The sequence below is a fragment of the Bos grunniens genome, chromosome 21 (genome assembly GCF_055505025.1).
Source record: "Bos grunniens cultivar Pamir isolate PY7600 chromosome 21, Bosgru_T2T1.0, whole genome shotgun sequence".
Taxonomy (NCBI): Eukaryota; Metazoa; Chordata; class Mammalia; order Artiodactyla; family Bovidae; genus Bos; species Bos grunniens.
This window is the reverse complement of record NC_141185.1, coordinates 22,818,656-22,836,707: the sequence shown is the minus strand read 5'-3', so window position 1 is coordinate 22,836,707 and position 18,052 is coordinate 22,818,656. Positions and strand designations below refer to the sequence as shown.

At 35.4% G+C, this 18,052-nt stretch overlaps 1 protein-coding gene across 32 annotated transcripts in view; it reads left to right on the top strand.

Annotated features, from left to right (window-relative positions):
• Positions 1-18,052, top strand: part of MIPOL1 (mirror-image polydactyly 1) — a 360,677-nt gene that overhangs the window by 330,666 nt on the left and 11,959 nt on the right. For 16 of the 32 annotated variants that reach the window (XR_015149709.1, XR_015149711.1, XR_015149713.1 and 13 more), the window contains one exon: positions 11,605-12,371. The exons of the other annotated variants lie outside the window; for them this stretch is intronic. Coding sequence is in view for 13 of the 16 variants with exons in the window: in XM_086363471.1 (XP_086219597.1) it covers positions 11,605-11,671 (67 nt within the window). In the remaining 3 variants the exon portion in view is untranslated. Of the gene's footprint in view, positions 1-11,604; positions 12,372-18,052 lie in introns of those variants that run through there. 32 annotated transcript variants of the gene reach the window in all.

The following is an 18,052-nucleotide window of genomic DNA, read 5'->3' as shown; positions in this document are numbered from 1 at the left end:
ATGGTGAGTACCGAAACCAGATTGATATGTACTTTGCAGCTGAAATGGAGAAACTCTATATAGTCAGCAAAAACAATACCAGGAGTTGACTGTGGCTAAGATCATGAGCTCCTTAATGCAAAATTCAAGCTTAAATTGGAGAAAGTAGGGAAAACCGCTATTCAGGTATGACCTAAATCACACCCCTTATTACTATACAGTGGAAGTGACAAGTGGTTTCAGGGGATTCGATCTGGTAGACAGAGTGCCTGAAGAACTATGAACGAAGGTTTGTAATATTGTACAGGAGGCAGTGACCAAAATCATCCCAAAGAAAAAGAAATGCACAGAGGCAAAGTGGCTGTGTGAGGAGGCTTTACACACAGCTGAGGAGAGAAGAAAAGCAAAAAGCAAGGGAGAAAGGCAAAGACATACCCAGCCGAATGCAGAGTTCCAGAGAGTAGCACAGAGAGATAAGAAGGCTATCCTAAATGAACAATGCAAAGAAATAGAGGAAAACAATAGAATGGAGACGACTAGCGATCTCTTCAGGGGAATTGGAGATATCAAAGGAGCGTTTCATGCGAAGATGGGCATGATAAAGGACAGAAATGATAAGGACGTAACAGAAGAAGAAGAAACTAGGAAGAGGTGGCAAGAATTCACTGAAGAGCTATACAAAAAAGGTCTTAATGACCCAGATAATCACAATAGTGTGATCACTCACCTATAGCTGGACGTCCTGGAGTGTGAAGTCAAGTGGGGCTTAGAATGCATTACTATGAACAAAGCTAATAGAGGTGATCGAAATCCAACTGAACTATTTCAAATCCTTAAAGATGATGCTGTTAAAGTGCTGCAATCAATATGTCAGAAAATTTGGAAAACGCAGCAATAGCCACAGGACTGGAAACAGTCAGTTTTCATTCCAGTCCCAAAGGAAGGCAGTGCCAAAGAAAGCCCAAATTACCGTACAATTGCAATCATTTCACATGCTAGCAAGATTATGCTCAAAATTCTTCAAGCTGGTCTTCAGAAGTATGTAAACCAAAAACTTCTAGATATACAAGCTGAGTTTCGAAAAGGCAAAGGGATCAGAGATCCAAATTGCCAACATTCACTGGATCTTGGAGAAAGCAAAGGAGTTCCAGAAAAAAACATCTGTGAACAGTAGTTCATGTGAACTCCTGGGCTGGTTGAAGCTCAAGTTGGAGTCAAGACTGCTGGGAGAAATATCAGTAACCTCATATATGCAGATGCTTGCTACTTGCTTGCTAAGTCGCTTCAGTCGTGTCCGACTCTGTGCGACCCCATAGAGGGCAGCCCACCAGGCTCCCCAGTCCCTGGGATTCTCCAGGCAAGAACACTGGAGTGGGTTGCCATTTCCTTCTCCAATATGCAGATGACTCCACCCTAATGGCAGAAAGTGAAGAGGAGCTGAAGTATCTCTTGATGAAGGTGAAAGAAGAGAGTGAAAAAGCTGGCTTAAAATTCAACATGCAAAAAACTAAGATCATGGCATCTGGTTCCATCACTAGGACTATCCTAGAAGCTGCAGAGCAGGGACAAAACACAAGAATCAGAAAAGGAACTGGCCGAAATTTGTGTTCTTTTTAAAAATACCGCTAACATATCCCTTTTTCAGTTCTTCTAAATCAAGAGTTTTTAATGGAACAGTTAAAAATGGTTTACCATATTTTCAGTTTGTCAATCCCTACATTGTCATGCACTTGCTTGTTTTTGACTGTGATGCTTCTCCCATAGAAGATGCATAGAAGGTGCATCAATAGCAATTTTATTCCTTTGTATGCTTCATGTTTTTTCTCCTTGTAAGTTATGAAGTCAAAAAGAAGAGCTGGAGTTGCTGGTTTGGGGAATTAATAATTTATTCTTATCACATTGACAAAATCCCTCCTGATACAAAAAGCATAACCTTGGTTCTCACTAAGAGTGAAATTTCATTTAACATCTTTCCCACCAAGCCCCCAAACTCCCTACATTCTTTTCAAATAACTATTTTATCATTCAGTATGCTTCTGCAGAGACCCTTAACATATGCATGTGTGTATAATATTTATTCACAAACAAATAATGTCCTGTTGATTTTTGAGAGCCTGTTCTGCTAGTTACAAAAATATATTTATGAACAAAACACATAATGTCCCAGCCCTCATGGAGCTTTATGAGGTTGTTACTGGCGTTGAGTTTTCTTGGGAATCTTACATATGGTTTAAATATCCTCTGATAGACAGTTAAAGAGCCCAATAAAATTGTCACTTGATCTTAATTCATTCTATTATCTCAATCACTTTATTATGTTAAGTTAGAGGCTTAAGCAAAATAACTCTATTATCTTCAGTAAGTACTTTCCTAATAGTATCATCCACTGCACTAGCACTGCTTTGGACAGTTGGAATCTAGCAGGCTATCTAGACATCTAACTTACTAACTTAATTAAGCCCTGGATAAAATTATACCAAAATTATCAATTTAAAATCCAAAACTTGAAGTAGAATTACCTTAGAGATCCTGTAAAGAAGGAAATATAGCTTTAATTCTTCTCCCTGTTTTAATTTTTAAGTGGGATGAAATAAAAATAAGGCCAAGCTTTATGTAATTTGGTTGTTTTATTTCCAACTTTTATGTTTATTAGTCATCTAAATTGATGCTAATTGCTATAATGATTGTTTAGTGAAACTAATTTTTCATGGTTACATAGAAAATAGCAAATATTAGTCTGTGTTTAAAATATAGGTAACTTTTCATTGCCTTGTCTACCCTGATAGTTCAGTTGGTAAAAAATCTGCCTGCAATGCAGAAGACCCCGGTTCGATTTCTGGGTCAGGAAGATCTGCTGGAGAAGGGATAGGCTACCCACTCCAGTATTCTTGGGCTTCCCTTGTGGCTCAGCTGGTAAAGAATCTGCCTGCAATGCGAGAGACCTGGGTTACAATCCCTGGGTTGGGAAGATCCCCTTGAGAAGGGAAAGGCTATCCACTCCAGTATTCTGGCCTGGAAAATTCCATGGACTGTATAGTCTATGGGGTCGCAGAGTCAGATACAACTGAGCAACTTTCACTTTCACTTCACTTCACTTTTCACTTCATCTTATGTATTAGTGGCGTTGAATAAGGAATGTCATATATCTAATCTAAGCACTGTTGTATTTACATGTACTAAGTTTTTTCTATGCTCTCTTTTATCTCAAAGATAAATCCAAGTTTATTATTTAATTTCAAGGTAAAAAACAGTTTCTTACTATTAATGTACATCTAAAAGTGGAGCTAAATGAAGTACTGAAAATTAAATGACCCAAAATTGTGGTGTCTAAGAACATCTTATTCCTACTTTCTCATTATCTTCTAATTAATACACCTCTTGTTCACAATACTTATAATCTTAGAACTATTTGCAAAAGATATAGCTTGAACTCATTATATCATGACATAGCTGAAAATTCCTTTTATGGCACATCTTTACAGAGGATTTTGTATTAAAAAAAAAAACAAACTTGATATAACACCTACAGTAGACACATTAAAAACTCTTTTGAACACAACTGTTTAGAAGGTTTATTCACAAAATAAATACTCAAGAAGTATTTATGAATGAATGAATGATAGTACTTGATATAATGACATATCTGAAGAGCTAAATTAATCTATTTTTCTGTCTTTGTGCCAGTACCGTACTGTCTTGATGACTGTAGCTTTGTAGTATAGTCTGATGTCAGGCAGGTTGATTTCTCCAGTTCCATTCTTCTTTCTCAAGATTGCTTTGGCTATTCGAGGTTTTTTGTATTTCCGTACAAATTGGGAAATTATTTGTTCTAGTTCTCTGAAAAATACCATTGGTAGCTTGATAGGGATTGCATTGAATCTATAGATTGCTTTGGGTAGTATACTCATTTTCACTATACTGATTCTTCCAATCCATGAACATGGTATATTTCTCCATCTATTTGTGTCATCTTTGATTTCTTTCATCAGTGTTTTATAGTTTTCTATATATAGGTCTTTTGTTTCTTTAGGTAGATTTATTCCTAAGTATTTTATTCTTTTCATTGCAATGGTGAATGGAATTGTTTCCTTAATTTCTCTTTCTGTTTTCTCATTGTTAGTGTATAGGAATGCAAGGGATTTCTGTGTGTGAATTTTATATCCTGAAACTTTACTACATTGATTAGCTCTAGTAATTTTCTGGTAGAGTCTTTAGGGTTTTCTATGTAGAGGATCATGTCATCTGTAAACAGTGAGAGGTTTATTTCTTCTTTTCCAATCTGGATTCCTTTTATTTCCTTTTCTTCTCTGATTGCTATGGCTAAAACTTCCAAAACTATGTTGAATAGTAGTGGTGAGAGTGGGCACCCTTGTCTTGTTCCTGACTTTAGGGGAAGTGCTTTCAATTTTTCACCATTGAGGTTAATGTTTGCTGTGGGTTTATCATATATGGCTTTTATTATGTTGAGGTATGTTCCTTCTATGCCTGCTTTCTGGAGGGTTTTTATCATAAATGGATGTTGAATTTTGTCAAAGGCTTTCTCTGCATCTATTGAGATAATCATATGGTTTTTATCTTTCAATTTATTAATGTGTTCACCATGACTTTTCACCCCACTCTCCCATATACTTCTGCATTCACCTTTTCACTTAGAATTTCTTTTTCCATTCTATTTCATATGTGAATAGTCTTTCTTTTCTCCATTTTATTCTCTTTGATTGATCTTCCTTTATTTCTTACATGTACTTTTATGCACATATGTGTGTTCATATTTATACGTTGTGTCTTTACAGATTTATAAATGTGTATATATATATATATTTTTAAACGCATCTGTGTGTATTTTAATCTGTATCTTTCAGTTACATAGTGTGCCTGAGACTGAGAAAGAACTTTTTGTTTCATTGTTTACAATTTATGCCTGGGAGGGTGGGTTTTGTTGTTCAGTCATAGAGTCATGTCCAACTCTTTGCAACCCCATGGACTGTAGCCCACCAGGCTCCTCTGTCCACAGGATTTCCCAGGCTAGAATACTGGAGTGGGTTGCCATTTCCTACTCCAGGGATCTTCCTGACCCAGGGACCAAACCCACATACATGTCTTGTGCCTCCTGTCGTTGGCAGGAGGATTCTTTATCAGTGTACCACCTTGGAAGCCCTACTACATTGCATCTTTCCACAACTTCTGCACTGAATGTTTCCCACATACGTTCTACCTGAAACTTGAATTTACCAAGGACACTTCTTTGCTTGTAGCCCATCAGACACCAGTCTTTTCCCCATACCCTGTAGACTAGAAAGAAGAGTTCTCTGGTTCCCTGTTGCTATTTTCATACCTTCTGCATCCACATGAAAACCCTCCCTTCTTTGGGATTTATATCATCCAAATTTATTATCACTATGTCTGTCTCCTCTCCAGTGATATCTACTTATGTCCATAAATGTGAGATCCTTGAGGTTCCTTTAATGTGCATTTCAAGTACCTGGTTCAGTATCTTCCTCTCCACCCAACCTCTGCATTCATGCTGCTGCTGCTAAGTCACTTCAGTCATGTCCGACACTGTGTGACCCCATAGATGGCAGCCCACCAGGCTCCCCCTTCCCTGCTAAGAAACTTCAATATCAGTGGCCCATCAATCCCACTAGCATTCCTTTTACATGTCCAATATCACCTCCCTTTCTTGTCCCATTAAACCTTTACTATTTCCCGCCCCCTTCCCAGCCTTTTTCTTTACCCTGTGCTCTCAGTAGAGAACTCGGCCTCTTACTCAGTGGGGAAAATTGAATCTAGCAATGATGAGTTCTGTCAGTTAAATGGCTCCACCTCTACAGAGTTATCCATAGCTCTATTCCCCCCGCCTCTATACCCTCTAATCTCCAAGGAAAAGTTTTCCAGTCATATTTTTAGTGATAATGCTGCAAGTTGTGCTTACAATTCCATTCTCTGAGACCCTCCTTAAAATATATTGTCTTCCTCCCTTTTACTTTAGCTTCTTCCTGTAGTCTTCTCTTCTATAGTCCATAAACATAATCACATGCCATCCATTTCTTTAAGGACTTCCTCAGCCATACGTTTTCCTGCAACTATAATCCTCTTTAGTTTCTACCCAAGATCTTATATTTTCTAACCAAGCCTATACTTCATCTTCACTTTTTCACATCATCCTACTTCTATCATGCTATTAAAGCTGCACAGAGAAGGTTGTCATTTCCTAATGTTCATTTGTCACTTTCATCTTATTTAAGTATTTAACCCTGGTGATGACTCTCTTCCTGAAATTCTCTTCTCTACTTTCTGTGACAGCACCTACGCTTGGTTTGTCTTTTGCTTCCCGACTGTTTTCTCAAATTCTTTTGTCAGTCCTTTTCCTTAAAGTGTTTGTTTTCATTTTGGTTCTTTCTTCTTCCCACCCCCCATCCCCCCTGCTCCTCCTTTCTTATGTCTCTCTTAGCATTTCCATCCACTCCTGTGGCTTTAGTTACCACCTAGGGCAAGACCTAGTCATGACCAACCACTGCAGTCTCATTTCCCAACATCCTCCATGATCCTGAGAAACCTGCGAAACCATCCTACTGGTAGGACTTGACACACATCATGCTTTTCATACCTCAGTGCCTGTACACATATTATTTCCTTTGTCTGAAATTCCCATCCTACCCCCTCTCCATTCCCACCTTTCTTGAGGTGACTGTCTCCTTCTTATCCTTCAAAACTTAACTCAGGCATCATCAGAAAGCCTTTACAGGCCCTTCTTTTTCCCTGCCCAAGCTAGGTTCTGTGTAATACCCATGCTTACCCTTTTATTACAGCATTTACCAATAACTGATTGAAGTTACCATATAAAGGTGTTTCTCCACCTTACTGCTCCTATGATCAAGCCATGTCCTAGTCTTTGAATAATCAATGCCTCGAATAGTAACTAGTTCATAGGAATTACTAAATAAATGTTTGTCGATTGAACTAAAATCCGTATCACAAGCTTTTTAGGTATGCAGTTTTGTGACCATAAGTACATCCACATTGTTGTGCTCCTAAGAAGTTATCTGGACTCCCTACCTGTAGGCCAACTTACCTCCATCTCATCTCTATATTCTTGCCAGGGGGGAATCTTTCTAAAATGTAAATGACGTTACTAGATGAGGTAAACCCTTTTATTGCTTCCCACTGTCTACATTAGTGGTTTTATCACAGTCTTTTCTTAGATCCAAGCTGCAGTGAGAAAAAAAATCAATGAACCAAGGTTTTCTAAATTTTTTCAACTTAAAGTTGGTTAATGAATGGCAACAGTAATCAGAATAAGAAATACTGAAATATGCATGGGAGGTAAAATAAGCTTTATTTTAGATATGCTCACTGTCATATGCCTGTGAAATAAGCAAGAGGAGCTATCTTGAAGGCAGTTGGATATATGAGGGTGAAACTCAGAGGAGAGTTTTGGGATGATAATCTGTACCATAAGCATTTAAATGAAATCAGGGGAACAAATAACATCTTTTAGGAAAACAGAAAAAGTGTTTAAAGGTGATAAAACAACATTTAAGAACTAGCATAGAAAGAACAGCCATAATAGTAAAAGAAAAAACTACATCTCTTTCTTGTCCCGCTGCCATGGTTTAAAGAGAGCAAGATCTTTGACACTAATGGCCAACCCAAAGCATTTTTAGTGGCTTTGCTGTCTTCTCTACTGGAAGGATGATTTTTATCCATCTCTCTTGAATTTCCCTGATTCTGTCTCCTTGGGAAAAAAAATAATAATTAAGAAGCCAGATATGTTGGATGAGATAATTTTGTTGCCTAAATAGTAGAAATGGAATTTTTTTCTAAAAAGAAAATTCTCCTGCTAATAAGAATTCTCTCACCTTGACAGATAAAACAAAACTTTCTCTCAAAAATGAAATCTAAAAAAAAAAAAAAAATGAAATCTAAAAAAAAAATTTTTAATGGAATCTACAGCTTGTTTATCTATAGTGAAATTTTTGCTTCACTACAGTTCAACTGAAGATGAGGAATTTGTTCTGTTTTCAGTCCTTTCTCTCACTTTGCAAAAAAATTATCTAGTCAGTAAGAGTAGTCCAAGGCCATAAAAAATCAAAACTAAACCTTAAAAGTTACAGTATTTTTGGAAGCAGTGGAACACATCATCAGAGAGATCAGGGATGTGGTAATTACGCCTTGCAGCGTACGCCAGCTTCAGAACTCAATAGCAGTGCAACTTTGGTCAGATTACCTTCTATATGCTTTGGTTTGTCATCTAATGATAATATCTACTCCATGGAGTTGTAATGAAAATTAAATATGTGCATAAAGTACTTCTCAGAATGCTGACACATAGTCAGTATTCATTAAGTATTACTTGCCTTTTAAAATGTATCAAAATATTCATTAAGAGTGAAAAATGAGAGTAAACCAACTCAGAAAATTGGTAAATAACTTATGATCATCTACTTGATGGAAAGCTATGTATTTCATTGTAGTATGTACATATTATATAGACATAAAGAAAATATAAAAGTGGTATTATTTGAAAAAGCTAGAATTTCTGTCTAAAAAATAGCTATAAATGTATTTTTCAAGTTGACAAAACATTTGTGTTATAGCAAATAAACTGTCTTATTTCCTAATTATATACAGCGTTATCAGTTTACTTTCCTATAATTGTTACTAAACTAGCAGATAAAATATGCCAGTAAATGCTTACCAATTTGACTTAAGTAATAACTCGAGGAAACAGTTTAATGTACTTATTAAGACAAATAATACAGTAACCTATAATCTAAAATCTGTAGCTTTCTATTAGCCCAAACTCTAGTGGAAGTAACTGAAATAAGAACAAGGAAACCAGGCCCACATTTGTTACTGTCTTATCTTAGGACCTTGTACAAGGATTTCCTTGTCTGGGCTTCTGTTTCTTCATTTAGAAGAGAGAAATTCTAATCCTAGAATTCTAATCTGACTCTTTTCCTATTTCATGAATTTTGTGAGAAGCTATCATTGAGCAACATGTAAAGCAGTTGGAGCCTATTTTATTAAACTATGTAATTTTTTAAGGATATTATTGATTAGGACAGTAAAGAATAACCTGCAGGCAGATCCTGCAAGGTGGTTCCACAGACACACCTACCTTCCTGTCAGCACAGTCCGTGTTTGGCAGGTATAGTCCATTCCTTACAGGAAGGAATAGATGCTTCATTGTGTTTCAAAAGTCAGTAAGCTTTTACAAAACGATGTAATTGACATATTTCTCGTTTCTGAGATCAAATTTTCATAAATCATTCAACCTGGATAAACTGAGAATGTGGTTGATCTAGTAGTTGTTGAAATATAATAAAGACATTGCAAAACATGATATTTAAGTATTTCCTCCTAACTTCTTGCCTTCACAAGATGTAAGAGTTCTAAATGGAAAGATATCCTAATGTATGAAGAAACTAAAGTAAGATGAGTCCATCTGTAAAGAAAAAACCCAAAGAAGCACAGTACAGACTCATCTCAGTAATTTAGCATTCCACTGATTCAGAATTCATACTGATAATAACTGTGCAAAGTAGAGCTTACTTTTACATTATGAGGAAGTTTTTTTAATAGTAGAGCAAATGATACTGTGGGAGAGAGATATAGTTAACTAACCTGAAAGTACTATTTTCTAACTTTCGGGACTTCCTTGGTGGTCCACTGGTTGAGAATCTACCTTCCAATGCAGGGGATGCGGGTTCAATCCCTAGTCAGGGAACTAAGATCCCACGTGCCACAGAGAAACTAACCCTGCATGCCACAACTACAGAGCTTGCACGCTGCAACTACTGAGACCATACTCTCTAGAACCCATGCTTCACAGCGGGAGAAGCCCCTGCACGGCGACTGGAGAAACCTGCACACAGCAAGAAAGACCCAGTGCAGCCAAAAATATGTGTATTGTCTTAGCTTTTTACAGTCTATGCTGAGAAATTCTATTAATGGCATATCAAGGTTTCTACTGGCTTCTACAAGGTTTCTAGTTGTTAGCTGTTAATTCAGGTTATTAGCATATTTTACAATGCAGTTAAAATTTCACGGTGACATTTTTCCTCCCCTTCCTCCACAGTTAACCTTAGTAAAACTTTGTCTTAAAGAATCTATGCGATCCTAGGAATCATACTCTTCAGAGAGTATAACAGAGCACTGGTTCTTATCACTAGGGAAAGTCCAACAGAGTCATCTGTAAATACAGTGAATTTTCTAATAAATCTTCTAGTTCAAGTATTTGCATCACTAGCTTAAAGCTGTTTTAATGGATGTATAATACTTGTGTAAAATTTACATTAGAGAAATTTGTGGTAATAAATTTAAACAAGATTTTCCTTTTTCACTATGAGATCATAACTACATTTCTCAAAGCAAAGATTTTTTTATGCCCCGAGTTGTTTCATGTCCCTACTTTCTATTAACAAAACTCTTGATATATGCAGAGTCATCCATTTAACTTGAGCTGTTTTCAATGTTGCATGCAGCTGATGAGTCCATCTAAACCAGTGTGTATGACTCTAAGAATACCCTCATTCCTTTAGTGTCTGGCTCGGTGCTGTGTTTATTTGCAAAGGACCCTCATGCATGGATCCATATAAATGAGAAAAGCTGGAGCAGACTAGACTGTGTCGCTCACCAGTCTTTGAGGAGGGAGAATTGTGTATATGAAAGCTGCTGGGTATGAGCTTCCCTTATAGAGAAGATTTCTGTGTGTGTGACATCAAGCAAGATTTTTGGTTGAGGTTTTATGCTTACTGTGAATAAAATAGTAAGAAAAAGGCAATTGATGATCTAATTCCATCATCTTTTGAGACGCAAAACCCTTACTGATTCAATGAATGGATCTCTCTCCCTTAGAGCAGTCTAAGAACCCTATAGAATGACCTCTGAACTTTGGACTCCCATTTTCAGTTTAGTTGGTGAATTTTTAATCAACTGAAAAATCACATATATTTGACTCAGAAGTATATAGAGTCAGTGCTAGCCTATTTATATTACTCAGGAATAGAAACTTTTAAAATGTAGTACAGAAAATCTGGCTTTATTAGCATCAAACCATTTATATATATTTAAATTGTTTTGATGCCACTGAGACATCGTTTTTCCAACCTAGCCACCTAACACCTGGCTTTAAAAAGAAATGTAATGCATAACAATTATACAGTATACCAACATATCACTTATTAAGCTCAGTAACAGGTCTAAGAATTATAGTATTTCTATATTGAAAAATGAACTTCTTGGGTGAAAAATCGGTTTGAAACTGCTCAACATTTAATATGCCATCTTGTCATGGCATAATAGTGATTCATTCATAACTTTGATGCAAGTAGGTAGATGTATTAAAACTAGTAGCTTGTGTTTTTCATGTAGCCTCTAAAACTGCCGTAATCTGAAGATTGGGTTTAAGTGTATGTTTTTGCTGTTTTTTTAACCTCAAATACTTGGCACTCTGCACCCATGTCTCTCACTTCCAGTCATGCTTTGTTTCTTCACATGACGACCAGAAGTGCTTGATCACAGGTAAATACTGTCCTTTTTCAGTCAAAACATTCCTGACAATAATTGCACTTTCTGTGTTCTTTATTTTTTTCCCCTCCCACCCCACTGCCCTCAACTTAGGTTGGAAAGGCTGGTGGACGTCCTGAGGAAGAAGGTTGGAACAGGGACCATGAGGACAGTGATCTGAACTGAAAAAAAAAAAACGACAGTCTGGGGAAGCAATCACATCTGGTGACCAGGCTGCTTCATTCAACACTGTGTAAACACTAAAGCCTTAACTTAGCAAACAGTTGTTAGAAGTGGGACACTCCAACCACATTCCAAGCTGAGATAAAATCAAATCACAAATGTTTAACCACTTTGCTGCTGACTTGAGTTATTTATCCAAATGTATTAACTACAGACTTTTACCAATGAATAGCTGTAAAGTTGCAGCTTATTTGTAATTATTTTATATCTCACTGTATTTAATATAAATATTTTTGCTGGAAGACCATTATAGAAACATAGTAAAGTTGGTCAGGATCATATCTTCACATATGGCCCTTTCTGAGTCAAATGCAGCAAAGTAAATATTGTCTAAACCTTAATCCACTGTGTTAGGTCAAAACTTCAAATACATGCATTTTTCAATATAGAGTTTATTTCTTAACCAATGAGAGAAGCACATACATAAGAAGCATGTATAGTCTTCCTTCAATGCATACATGTAATCTTTTATAGTATTAAAGAATATTAAGTATGGATACCAAGAATCAAATGTACAATTTGCTTTAATAAGAGCTTGGCATATTAAAATGACATTAATCAAAGCATGATTTTTTTCACTACAAATAATGCACACTGTTTTCAATAAAAAGAAAGTATTGTTAATGTGTACTTATAAATTCATGGTGTTGGTATTTTTTAATGTTGGGTCTGAATAATGAACTAAACTCTATTTGAGCCATAGTAATTGCCAAGTCTGTCTACTCAGGTGGGATACTTTTGGCTTGAAAATGAGCATGTGTCACCATGACACAAAAAGGCAAGCGCCCATGAAACATACGAAGTATTCTTTTTTTTTAATGCCTATATTTAGACTGTCATTTGAATTTTTGTTATGGAAGATGGGAATCTAATTATAATATACAATAAAATTATAATGTAAAAATATAAAGACTTGGGGGAAAAAGTAAACCTGTGATTTGGTTCAGGAAACCTACTTTTTTAAATTTTATGGATAAAACTAAGATTCATGTATTTAGCTACAGGAAAAAATCTTTTTTTTAAGATTGACTAGATGAGAAGCAAATAGAAAATAAATATGACGAAAATAGGATGAAATAGATAAGTAGAGATGGAATTAGTGAAAATTAAGTAGGCAAGTGAAAAATTTTCTAAGTCCATATAATCTTTTATCTTTAAGACTGAGCTAAATTATTTACCATTGCCTATTTTCAGGACAAGTACAGAATCATTTATTGCATACACCATTGGAAATTATGCTTTTGAATTTTTTTTACTCTGCAGAAAAATGTAAGGTGCTTTATCACAGGGTGACAAAAGAATTGTGATGCAAACAAGCTCTATTTGTTTCTTATTAACCCCGTTGAATTAACTGACAGAATCATCCCATTGATTCAAATTTAGAATTTACTCATGTTGCCTGCTTTTAATTTTGCTTAAACTATGTGAAAAATAAGGAAGAATAGGGGTTCAAAATTAACTGGATTTATTCTACAGTCCTAAAGAGAATTATAGGCTCTCTAAACTGCGACTATCTTACTATAGAAATTTAGAATAGTTTCGTCATGCATGTAGTTTTCTCTAACATGTAACAGCTCCCTATGTGAAGGAACAGCCCCTTTTAAGTCATGCAGGTAAGTGAAGAAAAACAGTTCTCATCACAAAATAGTCCATTCCTGAAACCTCTTCAAATAAATTGCAAGTAACTTGAGTTTTCAATTTATTCCTGAATAACAGACAAAATTTATTGAGTTATTTTGCTTGAGGTTTTGTAAAACACAAAGTGTAGAAAAAAGGCATTTTACAATTTCCAAACATCTCTTTCTATAACTAGCCAATCAGATTAGCACAACTAATTCCTATAATCAATATACAGAACCTTTAAAGAATTTGATACCTTGACATTAAATTTACAAAATAGTTCTAGCATCTACTATTGCTCAGTGTAGGTAATCTCCCCCAAATTACCACATCCCCTTGAAAATGAATTGTCTGCACAATTACAGATGCGTCAAGTAGTACTTATTTTTGGACAGGGCAAGGGGGTGTGAAGGAATAATCTTGCCTGCTGAAGATCAGTTCTCTATATATTCAATTATAATGCAACTTCTGAAGTGTTCCACACTTCAGAAAAGAGGTTGCTTTGAGTTTACTTTAAACATCAAGTCTAATTCCTACAGTGAAATGATAATTTACTTTTCCTTGTTAAAAATAAGTAGTTCAGAGGAAAAGCAGAAAAGATCATACAAACGTGTAGCACTTGATTAACAAAGCCCTTTCTCATCTGCATTTTTATGTGATTCTATGGACAGTAATATAATACCAATATTTTTGTCTACCACGTAATAATGATAATGATGCTAGTAGTTTTAGTATTACCATTAGTAGTAGTATTAGTAATACATTTTGTAAATGAGGAAACACACTCAATGGAACTAGGAATTTGGCAAGAACTGGCTGGGGCTTACAGCTGAGGTCTTATGACTCAACTCCATGCAACCACAGGTCTCCAGAACTTTCATTTACAAAAATTAAAAATCAAAGATTCTAACTGTTGCAATTTCTTTTATTATTGTGCCATTTCTTTTATGCATATATGTATGAATTTTCTGCACATATCTTTCAATTAAGTACAGTAATGTGAGCTGCGTATGTGAACAGCATCACATTATTACTACCTCTCTATAGTGTTACAGTAGCAACCTTAACCTTACTTTCACTAATTAGGAATATTGTGACAATTCATTGTTGATTAAAAATAACCAGAGTTCTTCTGTACTCTTTAATTTGGCTTGATGTTAGAACCTGACAATATATTTCTAGCAAATGACAGTCTAAACTTAAAGGCTCACTGTACCTCCTGGAGCATCTGTTAAAGATACAACCAGTTATAGGCAAGTTATAAACAAAGTATAAAGCAAAGTTATTAGTTAATAATATGGGAGAAACTCATTCTACTTCTATATTATGTTTAACCATTGTGTTAAAATTATTTAAAATATCTTTCTTTTTCAGTGAGAAACTTGATCCTTTGTAGATGTCCTTATTCAAATAAACGGATAAATCCTCTCATCAGATCACTTACCAATAGAATTAGTTTATTGGACAAAAATGTTAGAATATTAAAATTTTATAGTTTTAATATTGATTAACATTGCATAAAAAGCCATTTTTGTAGATAGTATATTTTTAAAAATAATTAGTGAAGTTTCTATCATTAAATACTCTTGACAAGTGAGGCATTATAATGATAAAATAGCCATGTCCTATACATTTGTCTTCTCACATATGGTTTATATGGAACCCAAATTTTTCGCAAGACAATTATTGTGTTGATAACTACTATATACAGTTATGCTATCTATCTAGTAATATCAAGAGAGATATATAGATATATAAATACACAGACACATATGCATATAAATATATTTGCCTTTCTAAAAAATTGATTTATAAGTCAATTGTTAGGCTCCAGTGACTTCAGCATTTTGTTCGTTTTATTACAAATGCACGTGGTTTCTGAGGCTTTTAAACAAATACATGAAATGGTTGAAAGATTTATATTGCTTGAGCTCAGCTAAATATGTCATCTCTAGAAAAGATGTGGTTTATTTTGGCACTGTTTTAAAAACTCAAATATTTTAAACATTTGTTAAGTTGGAGCTTGCACATTTGAACTAGCAGCATACGTTCCAGAATAGCATCTCAGGTTACCAGATTTTTTGTAATCCTTTTACTAGAATAACCTTCTTTGAAAAGGTTTTCTTTTCTTTTTTGTTATGTACTTTAAGTTAAATCGATAAATGTTGAAGTTATTTTTAATGTAGGATTTCATAAATAGAATTGGACAGTGATGAATGTGTATTTTTAAGACTCATTAAATTATTGTGTACTATTGACACTTCTTTGCAGAAATCTTAATATACTTATTTTTAATGTTACTGTTTTCTCAACATAGTTTTGGAGAATGCTGGTACTTTCAATGTGACCAGTTTCTTGATGGTCAGATTATTAAGAAAGGTGTATTTTAATGCACAAACTCCAAAATCTGAAATATATATTTACTTTTCAGTCATATAAGCTCTCTACTGCAAATTTTATACATTTCAATACAGTTATTTAGACATTTAATCAAGCTTTTATAAGTGTTCAGTCCTGAAGGCACTGTACGGAATATGCCTATAAAATACACGACAGTAAGGAAACAGATGACGTCCACTGTCAACCTGTCTGACTGTCTTACAAGTTTAATAAAGTTAAAAGTCATTAAGGACAGATTTATTAGGTACTTTACTACTGGCACTAGTAAAATATTAAAGAGAAATTGTATTTTGTTTTTTTGTTTTTTTTTTATTTTATTTTATTTTTAAACTTTACAATATTGTATTAGTTTTGCCAAATATCGAAATGAATCCATCACAGGTATACCCGCGTTCCCCATCCTGAACCCTCCTCCCTCCTCCCTCCCCTCCCCTCCCTCTGGGTCGTCCCAGTGCACCAGCCCCAAGCATCCAGTACCGTGCATTGAACCTGGACTGGCGACTCGTTTCATACATGATATTATACATGTTTCAATGCTATTCTCCCAAATCTCCCCACCCTCTCCCTCTCCCACAGAGTCCATAAGACTGATCTATACATCAGTGTCTCTTTTGCTGTCTCGTACACACGGTTATTGTTACCATCTTTCTAAATTCCATATATATGTGTTAGTATACTGTATTGGTGTTTTTCTTTCTGGCTTACTTCACTCTGTATAATAGGTTCTGGTTTCATCCATCTCATTAGAACTGATTCAAATGTATTCTTTTTAATGGCTGAGTAATACTCCATTGTGTATATGTACCACAGCTTTCTTATCCATTCATCTGCTGATGGGCATCTAGGTTGCTTCCATGTCCTGGCTATTATAAACAGTGCTGCAATGAACATTGGGGTACACGTGTCTCTTTCCCTTCTGGTTTCCTCAGTGTGTATGCCCAGCAGTGGGATTGCTGGATCATAAGGCAGTTCTATTTCCAGTTTTTTAAGGAATCTCCACACTGTTCTCCATAGTGGCTGTACTAGTTTGCATTCCCACCAACAGTGTAAGAGAGTTCCCTTTTCTCCACACCCTCTCCAGCATTTATTGCTTGTAGACTTTTGGATCGCAGCCATTCTGACTGGCGTGAAATGGTACCTCATAGTGGTTTTGATTTGCATTTCTCTGATAATGAGTGATGTTGAGCATCTTTTCATGTGTTTGTTAGCCATCTGTATGTCTTCTTTGGAGAAATGTCTATTTAGTTCTTTGGCCCATTTTTTGATTGGGTCGTTTATTTTTCTGGAGTTGAGCTGTAGGAGTTGCTTGTATATTTTTGAGATTAGTTGTTTGTCAGTTGCTTCATTTGCTATTATTTTCTCCCACTCTGAAGGCTGCCTTTTCACCTTGCTAATAGTTTCCTTTGTTGTGCAGAAGCTTTTAAGGTTAATTAGGTCCCATTTGTTTATTTTTGCTTTTATTTCCGATATTCTGGGAGGTGGGTCATAGAGGATCCTGCTGTGATGTATGTCGGAGTGTTTTGCCTATGTTCTCCTCTAGGAGTTTTATAGTTTCTGGTCTTACATTTAGATCTTTAATCCATTTTGAGTTTATTTTTGTGTATGGTGTTAGAAAGTGTTCTAGTTTCATTCTTTTACAAGTGGTTGACCAGTTTTCCCAGCACCACTTGTTAAAGAGATTGTCTTTAATCGAGAAATTGTATTTTGGTTAGAAAGAACCTAAGACAGGCAATCAAATTCTCTTAATAAAAAAATGATTTGAAACTATGACAAAGCACCTCTACTAATTTTGAAATTCGTATGTGGAATTTTGCTGTAGCCAACAGCTGAAATCAAAGAACACTGCTTCTGTTGTGTTTGGTTATTCAATCAGGATAAGGTAAATATAAGCAGACTGTGTAACACAGTGTCCCCTGTAGTGAACTTAGAATTTAAAGCTTAAGGTGCATGGCTACAAGAGGACTAGGGTGGGGTGGGCAGTAGGAATTGTTGGGGTGAAGTTTCTATAAACTGATAATATCTAAACAGTCAGATTGCTGTTTAAAAAAATTGTCTCACCATGTATGACCTTTGTGATATTGTTGTCATGCATTTTACTTTTCCATAGGTATACAATAATAATTTAATTATTGTTTTTGCTTTGAATAATTAACTACTTTTAAAGTGACTCAAAAAGTAAGAACAACATTATTTTCTATTTACCCACGTATTTACATTTCTAGTACTCTTCTTGTAGATCCAAGTTTCCACCTGCTACCATTTTCTTCCTTCCTGAAGTATGTATCTTTTATACAACGCT